The sequence below is a fragment of the Gadus morhua genome, chromosome 3 (genome assembly GCF_902167405.1).
Source record: "Gadus morhua chromosome 3, gadMor3.0, whole genome shotgun sequence".
Taxonomy (NCBI): domain Eukaryota; kingdom Metazoa; phylum Chordata; class Actinopteri; order Gadiformes; family Gadidae; genus Gadus; species Gadus morhua.
The window spans coordinates 24254970-24268820 of NC_044050.1; the positions used below are offsets into that span (position 1 = coordinate 24254970).

General features: G+C 42.0%; 2 protein-coding genes across 6 annotated transcripts in view; both read left to right on the forward strand.

Moving 5' to 3' along the window:
- The first annotated feature begins 6186 nt into the window (after positions 1-6186).
- On the forward strand, positions 6187-9182 carry LOC115540893 (ATP synthase subunit d, mitochondrial). The gene is made up of 6 exons (XM_030352513.1): positions 6187-6376; positions 6896-7023; positions 7251-7347; positions 7465-7536; positions 8752-8814; positions 9002-9182. The coding sequence occupies exons 2-6, from the start codon at positions 6902-6904 to the stop codon at positions 9131-9133; spliced, it is 486 nt and encodes a 161-aa protein (XP_030208373.1). The 5' UTR covers positions 6187-6376; positions 6896-6901; the 3' UTR covers positions 9134-9182.
- Positions 9183-10135: 953 nt separating this feature from the next.
- pnpla6 (patatin-like phospholipase domain containing 6) overlaps positions 10136-13851 on the forward strand; it is a 32786-nt gene continuing 29070 nt past the window's right edge. For all 5 annotated transcript variants that reach the window (XM_030352495.1, XM_030352499.1, XM_030352497.1 and 2 more), the window contains exons 1-2: positions 10136-10280; positions 13375-13463. In XM_030352495.1, the coding sequence (XP_030208355.1) occupies positions 13416-13463 (48 nt within the window). In that variant the 5' untranslated portion in view covers positions 10136-10280; positions 13375-13415. The remainder of the gene's footprint in view (positions 10281-13374; positions 13464-13851) is intronic.

Here is a 13851-nt window from a genome sequence, read left to right on the forward strand (position 1 = left end):
GTTCACACACACCACATCGACCAGCCACACAGGGCTATGCCAGCTAAAGCTATACTGATGAAAGATACACAAACTGCACATGGGATGAATAAACAATGCAACACGAATCGAGCAAGCTTAAAAACAGTTCAATTTTACAGATTTGTTTCCAACCATCGTATCAGCGTTCACACAGCATCACGGGCTGTTCAGCTTCGGCCGGGGAGCATATTCAATTTTAGCGGAATTTCACCTGTGTTACGGACGGCTCTTTCTGATTGGCTTGAACGAATGACAATAAGTGAATGTTCAAAGGTGACATATTATACCACCAGGTGGGAGTGTGATTAGCCGTTACAAGCCTCTTTATTGGTTCTTTATTGGTTCTTTAATGGTTCTTTAAGCCACTAGGATGGTATGATTAGGGACGGGGAAGAGGGACAGTGGTGAGCATTGAGCACCGGATAGGTGTTTGGCCTCGTGACGCATCCGTTGGCTCTTGAGTTCAGTTTCCAATCAGTCTGGCATCGAGACCGTTCCAACACCTTTGCGAAAAATGTTTAGAAAAACAGAACTTGGGCGAAGGAGTGTCCGATAATGAGGAACTAGGAGAGAATACGGTTCCACCGAATATCAATTGAAACCAGTTGTCATCGCTTAACCAACCAGATTAATGCAATTTGAAGGAAGACCAGAACAATGGAAATTCTTTGATTCCCAGCCAAGCCCTAACTCATCCTCGAGCAAGATGTTTAAACCAGCTGACCTGCTCCTTAATGACATGCATCAGAAATCGTTGTCGCTACGGGTTGAAAGCAGCTGTTAAACGATAAGATAGTACTGCTAATGTTGGTGCACTATGTTGTCATATTATATAGCAATGCTAATCTGATGTCGTCTTCTGATAGCTAAGAGGATTTTAAATTCTTGGCCTCGTTACTACACGCTACAAACTAGTTGGCACTTCTTTGACACAAGTACTTAATACGGTTGACGGTTTCTACCACTTTGCTGGTATAATCAGAGGAATAGGATTCAGGCCCGTCGAAGTTCTTTACTGGTTCTTTGTTGGTTCTTTGTTGGTTGTTTGTTGGTTCTTTTAATGGTTCTTTGTTGGATCTTTTGTGGTTCTTTATTGGTCCTTAGATTGTTCCTTAATTGTTCTTTAATGGTTCTTTAATGGTTCTTTGTTGGTTCTTTTAATGGTTCTATGTTGGATCTTTAATAGTTCTTTATTGGTTCTTTGTTGGATCTTTATTGTTTTTTTAATGGTTCGTTAATGGTTCTTTAAGCCACCAGGATGGTATGGTTAGGGACAGGGAAGAGGGACAGTGGGAGCACCGGATAGGTGTTAGGCCTCGTGACGCATCCGTTGGCTCTTGAGTTCAGTTTCCGATCGGTCTGGCATCGAGACCGTTCCAACACCTTTACGAAAAATGTTTAGAAAAACAGAACTTGGGCGAAGGAGTGTCTGATAATGAGGAACTAGGAGAGAATGCGGTTCCACCGAAAATCAATTGAAACCAGTTGTCATCGCTTAACCAACCAGATTAATGCAATTTGAAGGAAGACACAGAGCAATGAAAATTCTTTGATTCACAGCCAAGCCATAACTCATCCTGGAGCAAGATGTTTAAACCAGCTGACCTGCTCCTTAATGACATGCATCAGAAATTGTTGTCGCTACGGGTTGAAAGCAGCTGTTAAACGATAAGATAGTACTGCTAATGTTGGTACACTATGTTGTCATATTATATAGCAATGCTAATCTGATGTCGTCTTCTGATAGCTAAGAGGATTTTAAATCCTTGGCCTCGTTACTACACGCTACAAACTAGTTGGCACTTCTTTGGCACAAGTACTTAATACGGTTGACAGTTTTTACCCCTTCGCTGGTTTAGTCAGAGGAATAGGATTCAGGCCCGGTGAAGTTCTGCTGTCCAGGCTAGCCAACTGAACTTGTTTTGGTGTGATTATGTTTGACATCATCCCCTACTCACATTCTGCACCCACTTATCCTTTTCATCACCAGAACCTGGCTACTATGAAGATGGATCTTTCGGCATCAGAATTGAAAATGTGGTGCTGGTCGTGCCATCCAAACCCAAGGTAAAACCTCTAACCCAGAAGGGAATATAAGCCTTTGTATCTGGGATATAATGTGTGGCACATTCTATTTTTAACATATTTGTATTATATATTATAACTTATCTGATGTGTCCTCCACCGACCTCTTGCTTGTGTTGAGCATAATTGCTTCAATATATGAAAAGTTTCATATTTGAATGTAGCAATTGTATGCTTTTCTTTCCTTCTGCCATTTCATAAGTTTAGAATACCTTCATCAATAACTATAGTCCTATAGTTAGGCTCAATGGGGGAAAAAAGGAGCATGCTCAAGTCTTTTGCCTTGTCAATATGTGTCTCCAGTACAACTACATGAACAGGGGCAGCCTGACCTTTGAACCTCTCACCCTGGTGCCCATGCAAGTGAAGATGATGAACACAGACATGCTGACTCAGAAAGAGGTAAAGTGTTGCCACCACAGCTGCCCAATGGCTTTTATTCTATAATATGTCCAATATAGACTTGGCAGAGAGGGCTGAAACATCAATAATACTGCTAGTGGATACCACACAAAATGACTTTCCCTAAGCCAACCTCCCACTGTCTGTTCACACACCACATCGACCAGCCACACAGGGCTATGCCAGCTAAAGCTATACTGATGAAAGATACACAAACTGCACATGGGATGAATAAACAATGCAACACGAATCGAGCAAGCTTAAAAACAGTTCAATTTTACAGATTTGTTTCCAACCATCGTATCAGCGTTCACACAGCATCAAGGGCTGTTCAGCTTCGGCCGGGGAGCATATTCAATTTTAGCGGAATTTCACCTGTGTTACGGACGGCTCTTTCTGATTGGTTTAAACGAATGACAATAAGTGAATGTTCAAAGGTGACTTATTATACCACCAGGTGGGAGTGTGATTAGCCGTTACAAGCCTTTTTTTGGAAATCTGCCTCTTCTGACAAGTGGGCCTGTCCACCTAGATTTGTGCTGGATACATCAGTCTACCAGCTCATACGCGCCGCAATAGCCAAACAGCGTTGAGCTTGACCCGACGTCACTGGCAGAGAGTAGTGAGCTTGGACAGAAGCCTACGGCCGACATCTTTCTTTATTCTGTGTGGAAATAGTAACATAGTTACGCCATTAAATGCTTTTATGGAAACATTTTTAGCGAGAAATGTGCATTTTACTTTCATAATGTTCGCTCGGTGAATGTGAAGGATGGTTGGTTTGATAGTTATGACGAAGAGGGAACGCTCCGTTCACTTGCATGGACAGTCTCTGGTTACTAAGCAACCTCAACGTCTTGGCGGACTATATATCTGCTGATCAACACTACGAATGCTGGAAACACACCAGATACACCATGTGAAGTTATTTAACCCGATTATTGTTATTTATATCCGAGATTATTTAATCTAACCCGATCTAAACTCTATCACCCAAACACGGCGGCGTTTGGGTTTCCTACCTCGGACTCCAGCGCAGCCATGTCCATGGCAGCCACGGCCGGCAACTTTCTTTATTCTGGGTGGAAATAGTAACATAGTTACGCCATTAAATGCTTTTATGGAAACATTTTTAGCGAGAAATGTGCATTTTACTTTCATAATGTTCGCTCGGTGAATGTGAAGGATGTTTGGTTTGATAGTTATGACGAAGAGGGAACGCTCCGTTCACTTGCATGGACAGAGTCTCAGGTTATTACTACAGTTATTACTACACCAGAAGCGAATTGAGCGACCAAATCGCCGGAAGTCATTCACTTTCTATGGGCAAGAGCGACCAAAGCGACCAAAGCGACCAACGCTACCAGCGGCCAAAGTTGAGCGACCAGAGCGTCAAAAAGAAGTTGAAAACTTTTTAACTTTATGCAAATGACTATTATTCGCTTCAGCGACCAAACACTGACAGCCAATCGGAATGTAGACGCTCTTCGCTTGCGTGGATCCCAGGGAACATCGGCAGGCACTTTGGTTCCTACCTACCTTTATTCACTCACTGAACAAAATGTCGGCTGAAGTATTAATCGCGGCTGTAACTGGGCACCCGGTGTTGTACGAACCCACCCTTTTTCAGTTCAGAGATCGAAACGCCATAGTGGTTTGGATATCAAGTGATGATAAGCGGGAGTATTTATAGGCTACATCTAGAACGTTCGTATTTAAGCGGGAATCATTATAATTTGCTCTACATGCCACCAATCTAACCAACCAATCGCGTGTAGCATGCTTTAAACAAAACCAAAAAAGTTTTTGAAATCGTCACATAAACAAACTAATCGACAAGACGAGGCTCACACCTCAGGCTCCGTGAATAGTGGGGAACAGAGGGATAAAAGACAAGAGATATATCCCTTGTCATTTATCCCTCTATTCCCCACTATTCACGGAGCCTGAGGTGAATAATTTTTAATTAAATAGTCTAGATAGATAGTCAAGTCTTTATTAATACCAAACGACACAAATCGTCGGGAATCCATTTAGGTGGTTCGTCCCACACAGGACAGTAGCCTACAAGACCACACAGAACAAGTCTGACTGGACATACACACAATACACATTAAAACTAGACACGCGTTGATAGATAGATAGACAGAAAGGCCTAGATAGATAGATATGTTCCATTATTTGCCTTGCGGAGCCAACCAGTCCTGTGCACGTAGGCCTATGCAAATTAGCCATGTGCGCTAATGTCTATTTGTTTTGAATGCGACGAATGAGTGCAGATCATGATTTGCAGATCCAGATCAGTGAAACATATTTTAACTACTACAGCACGCAGGGTTTTTTGTTCTCGGTTGTAATTAGCCTACATTTTAGGATTTTTCGCATACGGCTCCTTTAAATGCGTCTGCATAATTGAATTGTACGTCGAGCGACTTGAGCGACCAAAGCGAACAGAAAAATTTGCAGCGAAACTTTGTGAGCGACCAAAGCGTCTTTGACGCTATGGTCGCTCCTGGTGTGGACGTACAGGCTACTTTACATTAGAGCGTCAAGACATAGGCTAGTCCTATTTTTTCATTCTTAATGTTATTAAGGGTTTCCCTGAGAAATTTAAATTTTAGGCCTACATTTGTCCTGTATCTTCTCAAGATGGTATTGTGGCGAGCAGCGCGGGAAGGACGAGACGGGAGCCCAGGTTTAAATGGCGGCGCAACTCTCGTGCCTCAATACACCGCACGACCCCGAGAGCTGCCTTTATTCAAACACACAACAGAAAACACGGCACACCTGACCAACACACACAACACTCTCACTAATGGTCCCGATCACACTACACATCACAATTAACACACAAACAATAAAGAACCCCAAACCCGTTAACCCCACTTAACCTAATGACATAAACAAGTTATCTAAAGACAATAAAACCCCTTTTCCCCAAACAACATTATGAAAACCCCATTACCCAGACTCCCCAGGGGGTAGGAGTCGCCACAGTATATTTTTATGGAATTGTATTTTTAGTTTTATTATACGTAGGCCTATTGAATAAATACACAGCAGGTTTACTTCAGGAGTCGATATAGTTATAACTGCTGATGACGGGGCAAGTTTATTCGCACAAACAAGACTAGGTCTATTCGCCTCATCTTAGAATTCATTACATAAATATACTGTCATAGATCTATACATTTTTTGGTATTAGCTTTAAAGCTACACAAACTGTTACACGTTTAATTATAATATGTAAGATTTAGGTATTCTCAATTGCTAGATTACATGTATGTTGACCTATATGCAAAGAAAGAGTGTGACATTATTCTTAATTAAACGTGCTACAATTGTAATAAAATAAAAAAGTTATTTCTCAATCTCCTTCTCCATTTCTATGTTATTTTATCTTTGTGCTTAAGCGCCCCTACGCATGTAAAGTGAAAGGAACGCTGCGCCCCTGACGTGACCGTTGTTATTATAATTCATACATCACGGTCACCAACAGGGGGCAGTATCCGGCTTTCTCTGCCGTACAAGACGGTCACCCATAGGGGGCAGTATCAGGCATACTCTGCCATACATGATGGACACCCATAGGTGGCAGCCTCAGGCTGCCGTGATAATTATGATTCATATATGACGGTCACCCATAGGGGGCAGTATCAGGCTTACTCTACCTTTATTATTATTATTTATAGATGACTGTCCCCGATAGAAGTCACCAAAAAATCCCAGTATCTGGCCTAATCTAGTTATTATCATACATGGCGGTCACCAGTGGGGGGCGGTAACTCGTTTACGCCCTTAACCTTTTGAATGAAGAAAAGTGGCTTCCGCAGTTGCGCACTTTCGCAGAAGACTCTATCGCTTCGAGGTAAGACATTAGAAGAGACAGCGGTTGGTTAAAGTACAATTCAGCGAATGTGTCTTTAAATTGGGTTATTTGTCGATCATCCATGTCTGCACGTGTATGCTATGTAAAACGTATAGGTTTCCTCGATTTCACATTCACTGTCAGACACGAAGGGCAGAATGTATTCTGACCTTGGCTGGTTGCAGACTGCCAGCTAGCTAGCCTGGATGCTAGTGCTCTATATTACGTTGCCGTCCTAGCTGTCAGAAAGGTTACTCTCTTACCAAACTGTTCTGTCATTTGGTTGAAATTCTGTCCTGTCTGGTGGGCTATTGAGTCTTAATGCCGCACACCCATAACCCCGGCCGGATCGGCAATAACTTACAACCAATCACAACATGTGTAAAGTTATTGATACGATGTTTGCACATGTTTGAGTGACCCTTGCGTCAATGCCATAGGGAACGAAACGGTAATCCTCTCGATTGCCATTCTACATTGACCAACTGCATGTCAATTATTTCCGTCTTGTTTCGATAGATCACAATGGCAGGTCGCAGAGTAGCCCTCAAAGCCATCGACTGGGTGTCGTTCGCCGAGCGCATCCCAGCCAACCAGAGGAGCATGTTCAACGCTCTGAAGACCCGCAGCGATGCCATCTCTGCCAAGTGAGTGCCGATGCAACTTTCGAGGACCACTTTTCTTTCACAAGCTACATAAAATAAGTAGCTGTTAGTATTTTTATTATCGTTTTGAGTAAAGTGATTCACCGACCAACTAAGACAAATAGTCTTGTGACTGGAGGGTTGCCTGTGTCATACTTCAATTTAAAGATAATCCCTCAAATAGTGAGTAAATGCAGACTTCGCAGTATTGTTCATGCGTCTTCTACTAGGCTAACTTCTCTGCCACCGACCCCTGTCGTCATTGACTGGAGCCACTACAAGACTAACGTGGCCAAGGCCGGCATGGTGGACGAGTTTGAGAAGAAGGTGAACTGGGGGCAGGGTTTTCTTTTAACTCTTATATATTTGTTTCAACCGTGTTTGTGATGTTTCTTGGTACCTCATTACTCAATCATACGACAATGTTTTCCTTCATCCCCACAGTTCAAGGCTCTGCAGATCCCTGAGGCTGCGGACACCCAGACCAGTGTGATCAATGCACAGGAAGCAGAGTCTGTAAGTCCAACCCAAATGTATGTTGCCTGTCTGTATCAATGCAGGGGATCCCGGATTCACCCCTTCAAGCCAACATAGGAGTTCAGAAAGACGGGCTTCTAATGATCATCCCTTGTGGGACAGTGGCTTTGGTCCTGTCTACACTTTAGAAGCTGTAGTACTTGTTTTATGTATGGCCTTGATGTCATGTGACAAGCCACCCTAACTAGAATCTGTTTAATCTTAAATGGCCTTTCCAAAACGGTTAAATTATTAATCTATTAAATTAATCCCTGGATAATCGATTTCTAAAAAGATAGTTTAATAGCCGTACCTAAACTTAAACATTGGATGGTACATGACAAACCTGTTTTCTTCCTATTCAGGCATACGGTAATTAAGTGCTTCTCTCATGCCAGTGTCTAGATTTTACCCAAATCCCTAATCTAGTCAGGAGTTCTACAGCTGAAAAAGCTGTAGTGAAGTGGCTCAGATGAAAACCTGCCATTGGTCAAGCGAAATAGATCATTTCAGGCTTCTCATATTTGTTAGGATTTCTGAAAGATCAAACAATTATAAAAGGGCTGCCTAAATCTCAGCTGGCAGAGACCGCTGCTGCAGAATTGGGTTTTTAATTTCTGTAATTGTGGGTAATGGATCGCCACAAAAACATAGCTACCTTTTTCTATTGATGTTTATTAAATTACCTACTACTTATTATTATTATTATTATTATTGTTATTAGAAGGTAGAGCCTTTTGGTAGCTCTTGGCCTCATTTACACCTTGAAAAAGCTGCTGAATACGTTCATTGATAACACATTATTTAAACCATTAGGCCACCGCTTGCCATATTCCTCCTATTTCTTTGGCCAGAGCGGACTAGTGTGACTGCCGCCATGGAAAACAAAATTCTTGGGAGAACCGTAAAACATTTAGTAAATAGTATTATTATTTTAACCAGTTAGTTAGTTTGGTCTCTATGGGTCTTGCAGATTCTAACACTGGAAAGCAAGTTTCAAAGGGCTACCGAAGTTTTCGATTAATGTTCTGAAATCCGAATACAAAAGTGACGACGAATATCTGGCTATTGCATGCATGGACAGGACATCTTGGTTCCGTTATCTCGACCGAAGAGTTGACGTAAAGCGTTCTTGGACTGAGCGATGGCTTGTTTTCGTTGTGGTTGCCCAGTTGGGCATCTGAAATGATAAGCTTTGTATTTCTATCTTAATAGAACAAGAATGCATTGGCCTACGTTGAAGAATCCAAGGCCCGCATTGCTCAGTATGAGGCACAGGTAAGATTGGAAATTGCACCCATAAATTCGGCCTTGAAATGTACAATCATGTCTAAAAATGGCAATACCCTGGTCACCTGACCACCAATTTATAAAGCTAAACAAGATTCAAGATGGTTCTATTGTCATATGCACAACAATAACAACTGTGTATGAATGTGTCCATATGCTTGCTTTTTTCCCTCAGCTGGCCAAGTTAACCAACATGATTCCCTTCGACCAAATGACTGTCGAGGATCTCAATGATACTTTCCCAGAGACCAAGCTGGACAAGGTCAAGTACCCATACTGGCCACACAAGCCCATTGCTGAGCTGTAATCATACCCACCTGGAACCTCTCACAATAAATATGTATTTTAAATGTCAATTTTCTCTTTTTTCTTTACTTCTCTTCGTCTATGACACAAATTGCTTATTCACTGCACTGCATGTACGAATACCTGACCTCGAGATTATGGTAGACCGACCGGTTCATTTTAGTGTTATTGTCTTCTGCCACCAGGGGACGGTATGGGCCCAAATTGTAATTATAATAAACACATTTACTTCTAAAGTGATTTGATTTTGACCCACAGTTAATCCATGTCTGGTTGTTCTACATCAGTTAAAAACGGTCTTGACGCCAAGCAAATGTTAGTCAATGTGCATTAAAATAAGAAGACTCTGGCTCTACTAGAAAAGTTTGTAACATCTGTCTTTTTTCCATTTTTATTGTTAAATCTACTTGATTGGCATCCCATATTAGTAATAATAATTGATCCGTTTTTTATAGCGCTTTTCTAAGTACTCAGACGCTTTACAAATAAGAAAGGTATACGGACAGTACAATCGAACAAAAGGGAAAAAATAAATAAATAACACCACAACAATAGGCAAGACATTAAGGGAGCGGGAGAGTGGAAGATGGTAATCGATGTCTCTGTGTGTGTATCCATATTTGAAACGGGTTTGCCTCGACTTTTTTTTTTTTTACTTCAAGACAAGAACCTTCTTCCATACAATGTTTACATCAGTGACTGGTGTACCAGTATGGGACAAGACCAGAGCCAGGGGTGACCTCATCGACTTGTTTACCGATACGCCCTTTTCTCTATTTTTACAATAATCATGTGTGGTTTAAGGAGATTAGTTAAATATACTCTATATTATAACACGAGTAGGTTCAATATAATATCGTCAATCACATCTAGCCTTCTTACCTAAAATATAGAAAATATATTAAAATGGGACTATGACCAACCAATCACGGGCAACGCTTTGTCGTCCAATGATCATTGGACAATGCTTATATTTACATAAAAGTAGGCGTACTCTCTGGCTGCGGTCCCATCGCTGTTTTGCTGTTGGCTTACGGTCTGCGATGTACGTGTCCTGATTGGACAGCGTTCCCCACTGCTGTTCGTGAGAGATGATTTCCGCTAGCCGTTGTTTGACATTAACGATTGACGGGAGTACCCCAGTTTAGGTAAGGTTAACAAGCTTTTAAATGTTCTATATCTGCAAACACCCCCACCCAACGGCACGATGACGCTTGCCGTTGGGTGGGCCACCGGGGAGAATGACATGTATTTGTATTCAGTATGGAGTAACCAGATGGGAGAAAATCCAAGTATTAACATGCAGTTTACGTTGCCCTGAACTGGCTGGTTGGTTGGTGGAGGTCAAAGGGAAAACCCAATACGCAATCTATGTATTGTAATGGTTATTCGGTGCACTAACCTCTGCGACGCCATGACAATACATACAGTAAATAATCTTCATTAGCTATGGGTAAGCTAACGGTACAGTGTAGTTGGCCTCAGCGAGGAGCCCTGTATCGTTAGCTGTGTTCGGGATGGTAACGGTATAACCCCGTTGATTTTCCCCTCCCGTGACCGGCTTTCAGATTAATTTAATCCTATTGTTTTCCAGTGATTCAACGACGTGTCACGTTATCTATAAACGCTTACTGCCATTGAAACATGACGCGCGTGATCCGGTGTGTAAACCTAGGTATCCCTACGGTTAAGCTGCACATATGTAGTCAACGGTGTGTTTGTAATCCGTACTGCGTCAAAACAATCCGCTCTTCCCGACGCCAAGAAGTGTCCCGAAAGTGGTGATCATGAAAGGGAACGCTTGACAACGCTCTCTGTCAAAATGTTCTCGCAAAGTCATGCGTTGGGGCTGTAGTGCAACGCCTGGAATGGTTGAAATTATGACAACCTTTTTCTGCTCGAGGAATATGAGCTGAGGTTGTCCCCAAGTCACCAAAGTAGTCGTAAGTGACGTGGGTATTACCCTACACCCCTAAAGTGTCATGGACCACACTGACAACCTTGACTAGGATTTTCTGCAAGTGTGTTCAAGCGTTCAAGCTCTTATGTGGCAATATCTTTCATGTTGTTGTTTTGATTCTGCCACATACCAACTAGCAACGGTACAATGTTATCTAAGTCCTCTCACGTAATATGCATGAAGCTCTAATACTACACGCCTTAATGTGTTTGCCAAATATGCATGCCAATGTGAAAGCATATCTCGTGCAATGCCAGTTGTCTTAACTGTAGGCATCCTTGAAGGCTAGTCTTTGGTGTTTTGGTGGGTACCGCTGCCCCAAGTGAGAACAGGCCTGTCTGTGAGGCCCGGGGTAGATTGGAGCTATCAACAGTAGCGTCATTGTGTGTTGAGAACAATGGGATTCAGCATGCATTTAGAGAGAGTGGTGTACGGGTAAGGGGGTTAAACCCTGGCAGGAGTGAGACTGCCAGCTCCGCTCACAGAGAAAGCTGACAGGCTGCTGTGGTTGTAACCATGTCAATACTATGTGTAATACTGCATACAGATGGAGAGTAGCATACATACTGAGGCAGTCTAGAATGGCAAGTGGTTTGATGTGGTATCCTTCAAATGGTAGAAGGGCAAATTGCAATGTGCTATTCAAAATTTGCCATCTGTAAATAATAGGTAGATGCATTCTGTCGCAGAATAACAGCACCTGATATTTATACAACAAATTGTGATCACTCCCTCATGAGGCAGATAATGTGTAATATATTATTATTAGGCACCCTAAAATGTAGGGGTAATGTTGCCCTGAATTTGAGGTAGAAAATACAGAAATATGGTTGATTTAGACCTATTATACATCTGATATTGAACTTCTGTTGAACAAGCCATATTTACGCGCAATACATTAAAAAAAAAAAAAAAACTTGCTCAGGCAAATGCCCAGGTGGTTAATTAACATTCAAATAAAAGAGGGTTAATTGTATTCAGAAAAGAGGATCTTTAATTATGATCTATTTTGTCACCTATTTAACCATACTATTACTAGCACTACAACTGGCCCATCCAAAATACAGTCTCATTGAAGCCCTGTAGTAGCATTCTGATGTGCTTGTTGCTTGTAATATGACACTCCCAGCTCTTGCCTGATTCAATCTCAACAAGGCAATAGCATGCCTGCCCTTAGGCGATGATGTCGTGTCCCAGAGTGAGACATAGATTTCACAATATACAGTATAGTACATTAATAAGCTTCAGGAGATGATGTCATCTCTGGGTTAGACATACATTTGACAATAGTTATAACATCGATATGCTCTGTAAACACTAAGAAAAACCAATACACAAAGTGGCTCACTGTGAGTGGTTGTCAATGGTTGTACATTCGATACAGCTATGCACATTAATCTAGTTCAAAACAGGATTTTGTTGCCTGATAATCCTTGTAATGCATTGAAGGAGCTGCTGATGTTAATGGCTGATGGGTTAGGCTACATCTCACCCATTTTGGATGTCCAATGGAGTACTTAAGCTTACTTAAGACATTATAATATCAATACAAATAATATATTGCGTATAAAAAAATGATATATATCTATTTCTATATCTATCGATAGATATCGATTTATATAATTTTTTAAGCACTTGACTAATGTGTTTAAACATACCGTACTGAAGCCATTACGTATATCTGAAACAATACCAAGTAAGACCGCAATGCATTATAGATACCCTTGCACAGCATTGCAATGATATAGAAGTATTTACTGGTAACTGGCGACGGACTGAACAACACACATCCGGTGCGCCTAATAAAAGTACTCTGCTAGATCTATGACTTATTTATTGCTTTTATAAACAACCACATAGCTGTCTTCTGTGTTCAATTGTGAGATTGAAAAGAATATGTAAATATTTACTTTCTGGGAAAAATAAAAGTGTGGTTGGCCTTTGCAGTTCAGTCTACCAAAATGAGACATGTGCTCTGTATTACATCCTCAAACTATCCAGTCCAGCTGTGTGTTGGTGTTCTTCCAGTGTTTTAGCGGGCTTTATGAATAAACCCGCTACACAGACTAACCACCAGTCACAAAGCCAACAGTGGCTGCTTGGGGCGGGTTCTGCCATGCTTGTGCACATGCTCATCGGGGTGAGCAATCTTTGAGTTTGGGCACGTGCTGATCGGCTGGGCATTTTTTGCGTTTGTGCACGTGCTGATCGGCTGAGCGTTCGTGGGTTTGCTCGACTACATGTGGTGATGCTGACGTCGTAGGGTTTGCGTTGTCTTCCAGAGGCCGTTGATGGACCATCCGTATGAAGAGGCGAGGTCAGAATGGGTCAGCGCGTCTCGGAACCAGAGGTCCAAGGGGACGCCTCCGAGGTACACTCACTCACTCACTCACTCACTCACTCTTCCAGAGTACATCGCACAATCATTACTTTACGGAGAAATCCCCCTCATGCTATTAATTATTCATTACAAGTTTGCCATTGATTTCTGTGCGCTCCCACCATATGCCAGTCTATCATCACTAGGATCCAGTTCAAACTATTATCTCAGGCCCCCTCCCACTGATCAATAACTACTGATAGGAGAACGCTCTAGCCGCCAGCTCAAACACAATTGGTCTCACCCTAAGAAAACTGTCGTTTGTCGTCATATTCTTTATTGAAGCACAGCAAACAAGCTTATCATGTTTTACACTCATTGCACATCACAGGGTGAGGTCAATGGGCCGATGAGAAAAGGTGTTCTTCAAAGTCTGCTC

Excerpts from the sequence above, each read along its gene's own strand:
- LOC115540893 (XM_030352513.1), top strand. The coding sequence starts at position 6,902 with ATGGCAGGTCGCAGAGTAGCCCTCAAAGCCATCGACTGGGTGTCGTTC. Across the intron at positions 7,024-7,250 it reads AGCGATGCCATCTCTGCCAA|GCTAACTTCTCTGCCACCGA; the intron begins GTGAGTGCCGAT and ends GTCTTCTACTAG. Across the intron at positions 7,348-7,464 it reads TGGACGAGTTTGAGAAGAAG|TTCAAGGCTCTGCAGATCCC; the intron begins GTGAACTGGGGG and ends TCATCCCCACAG.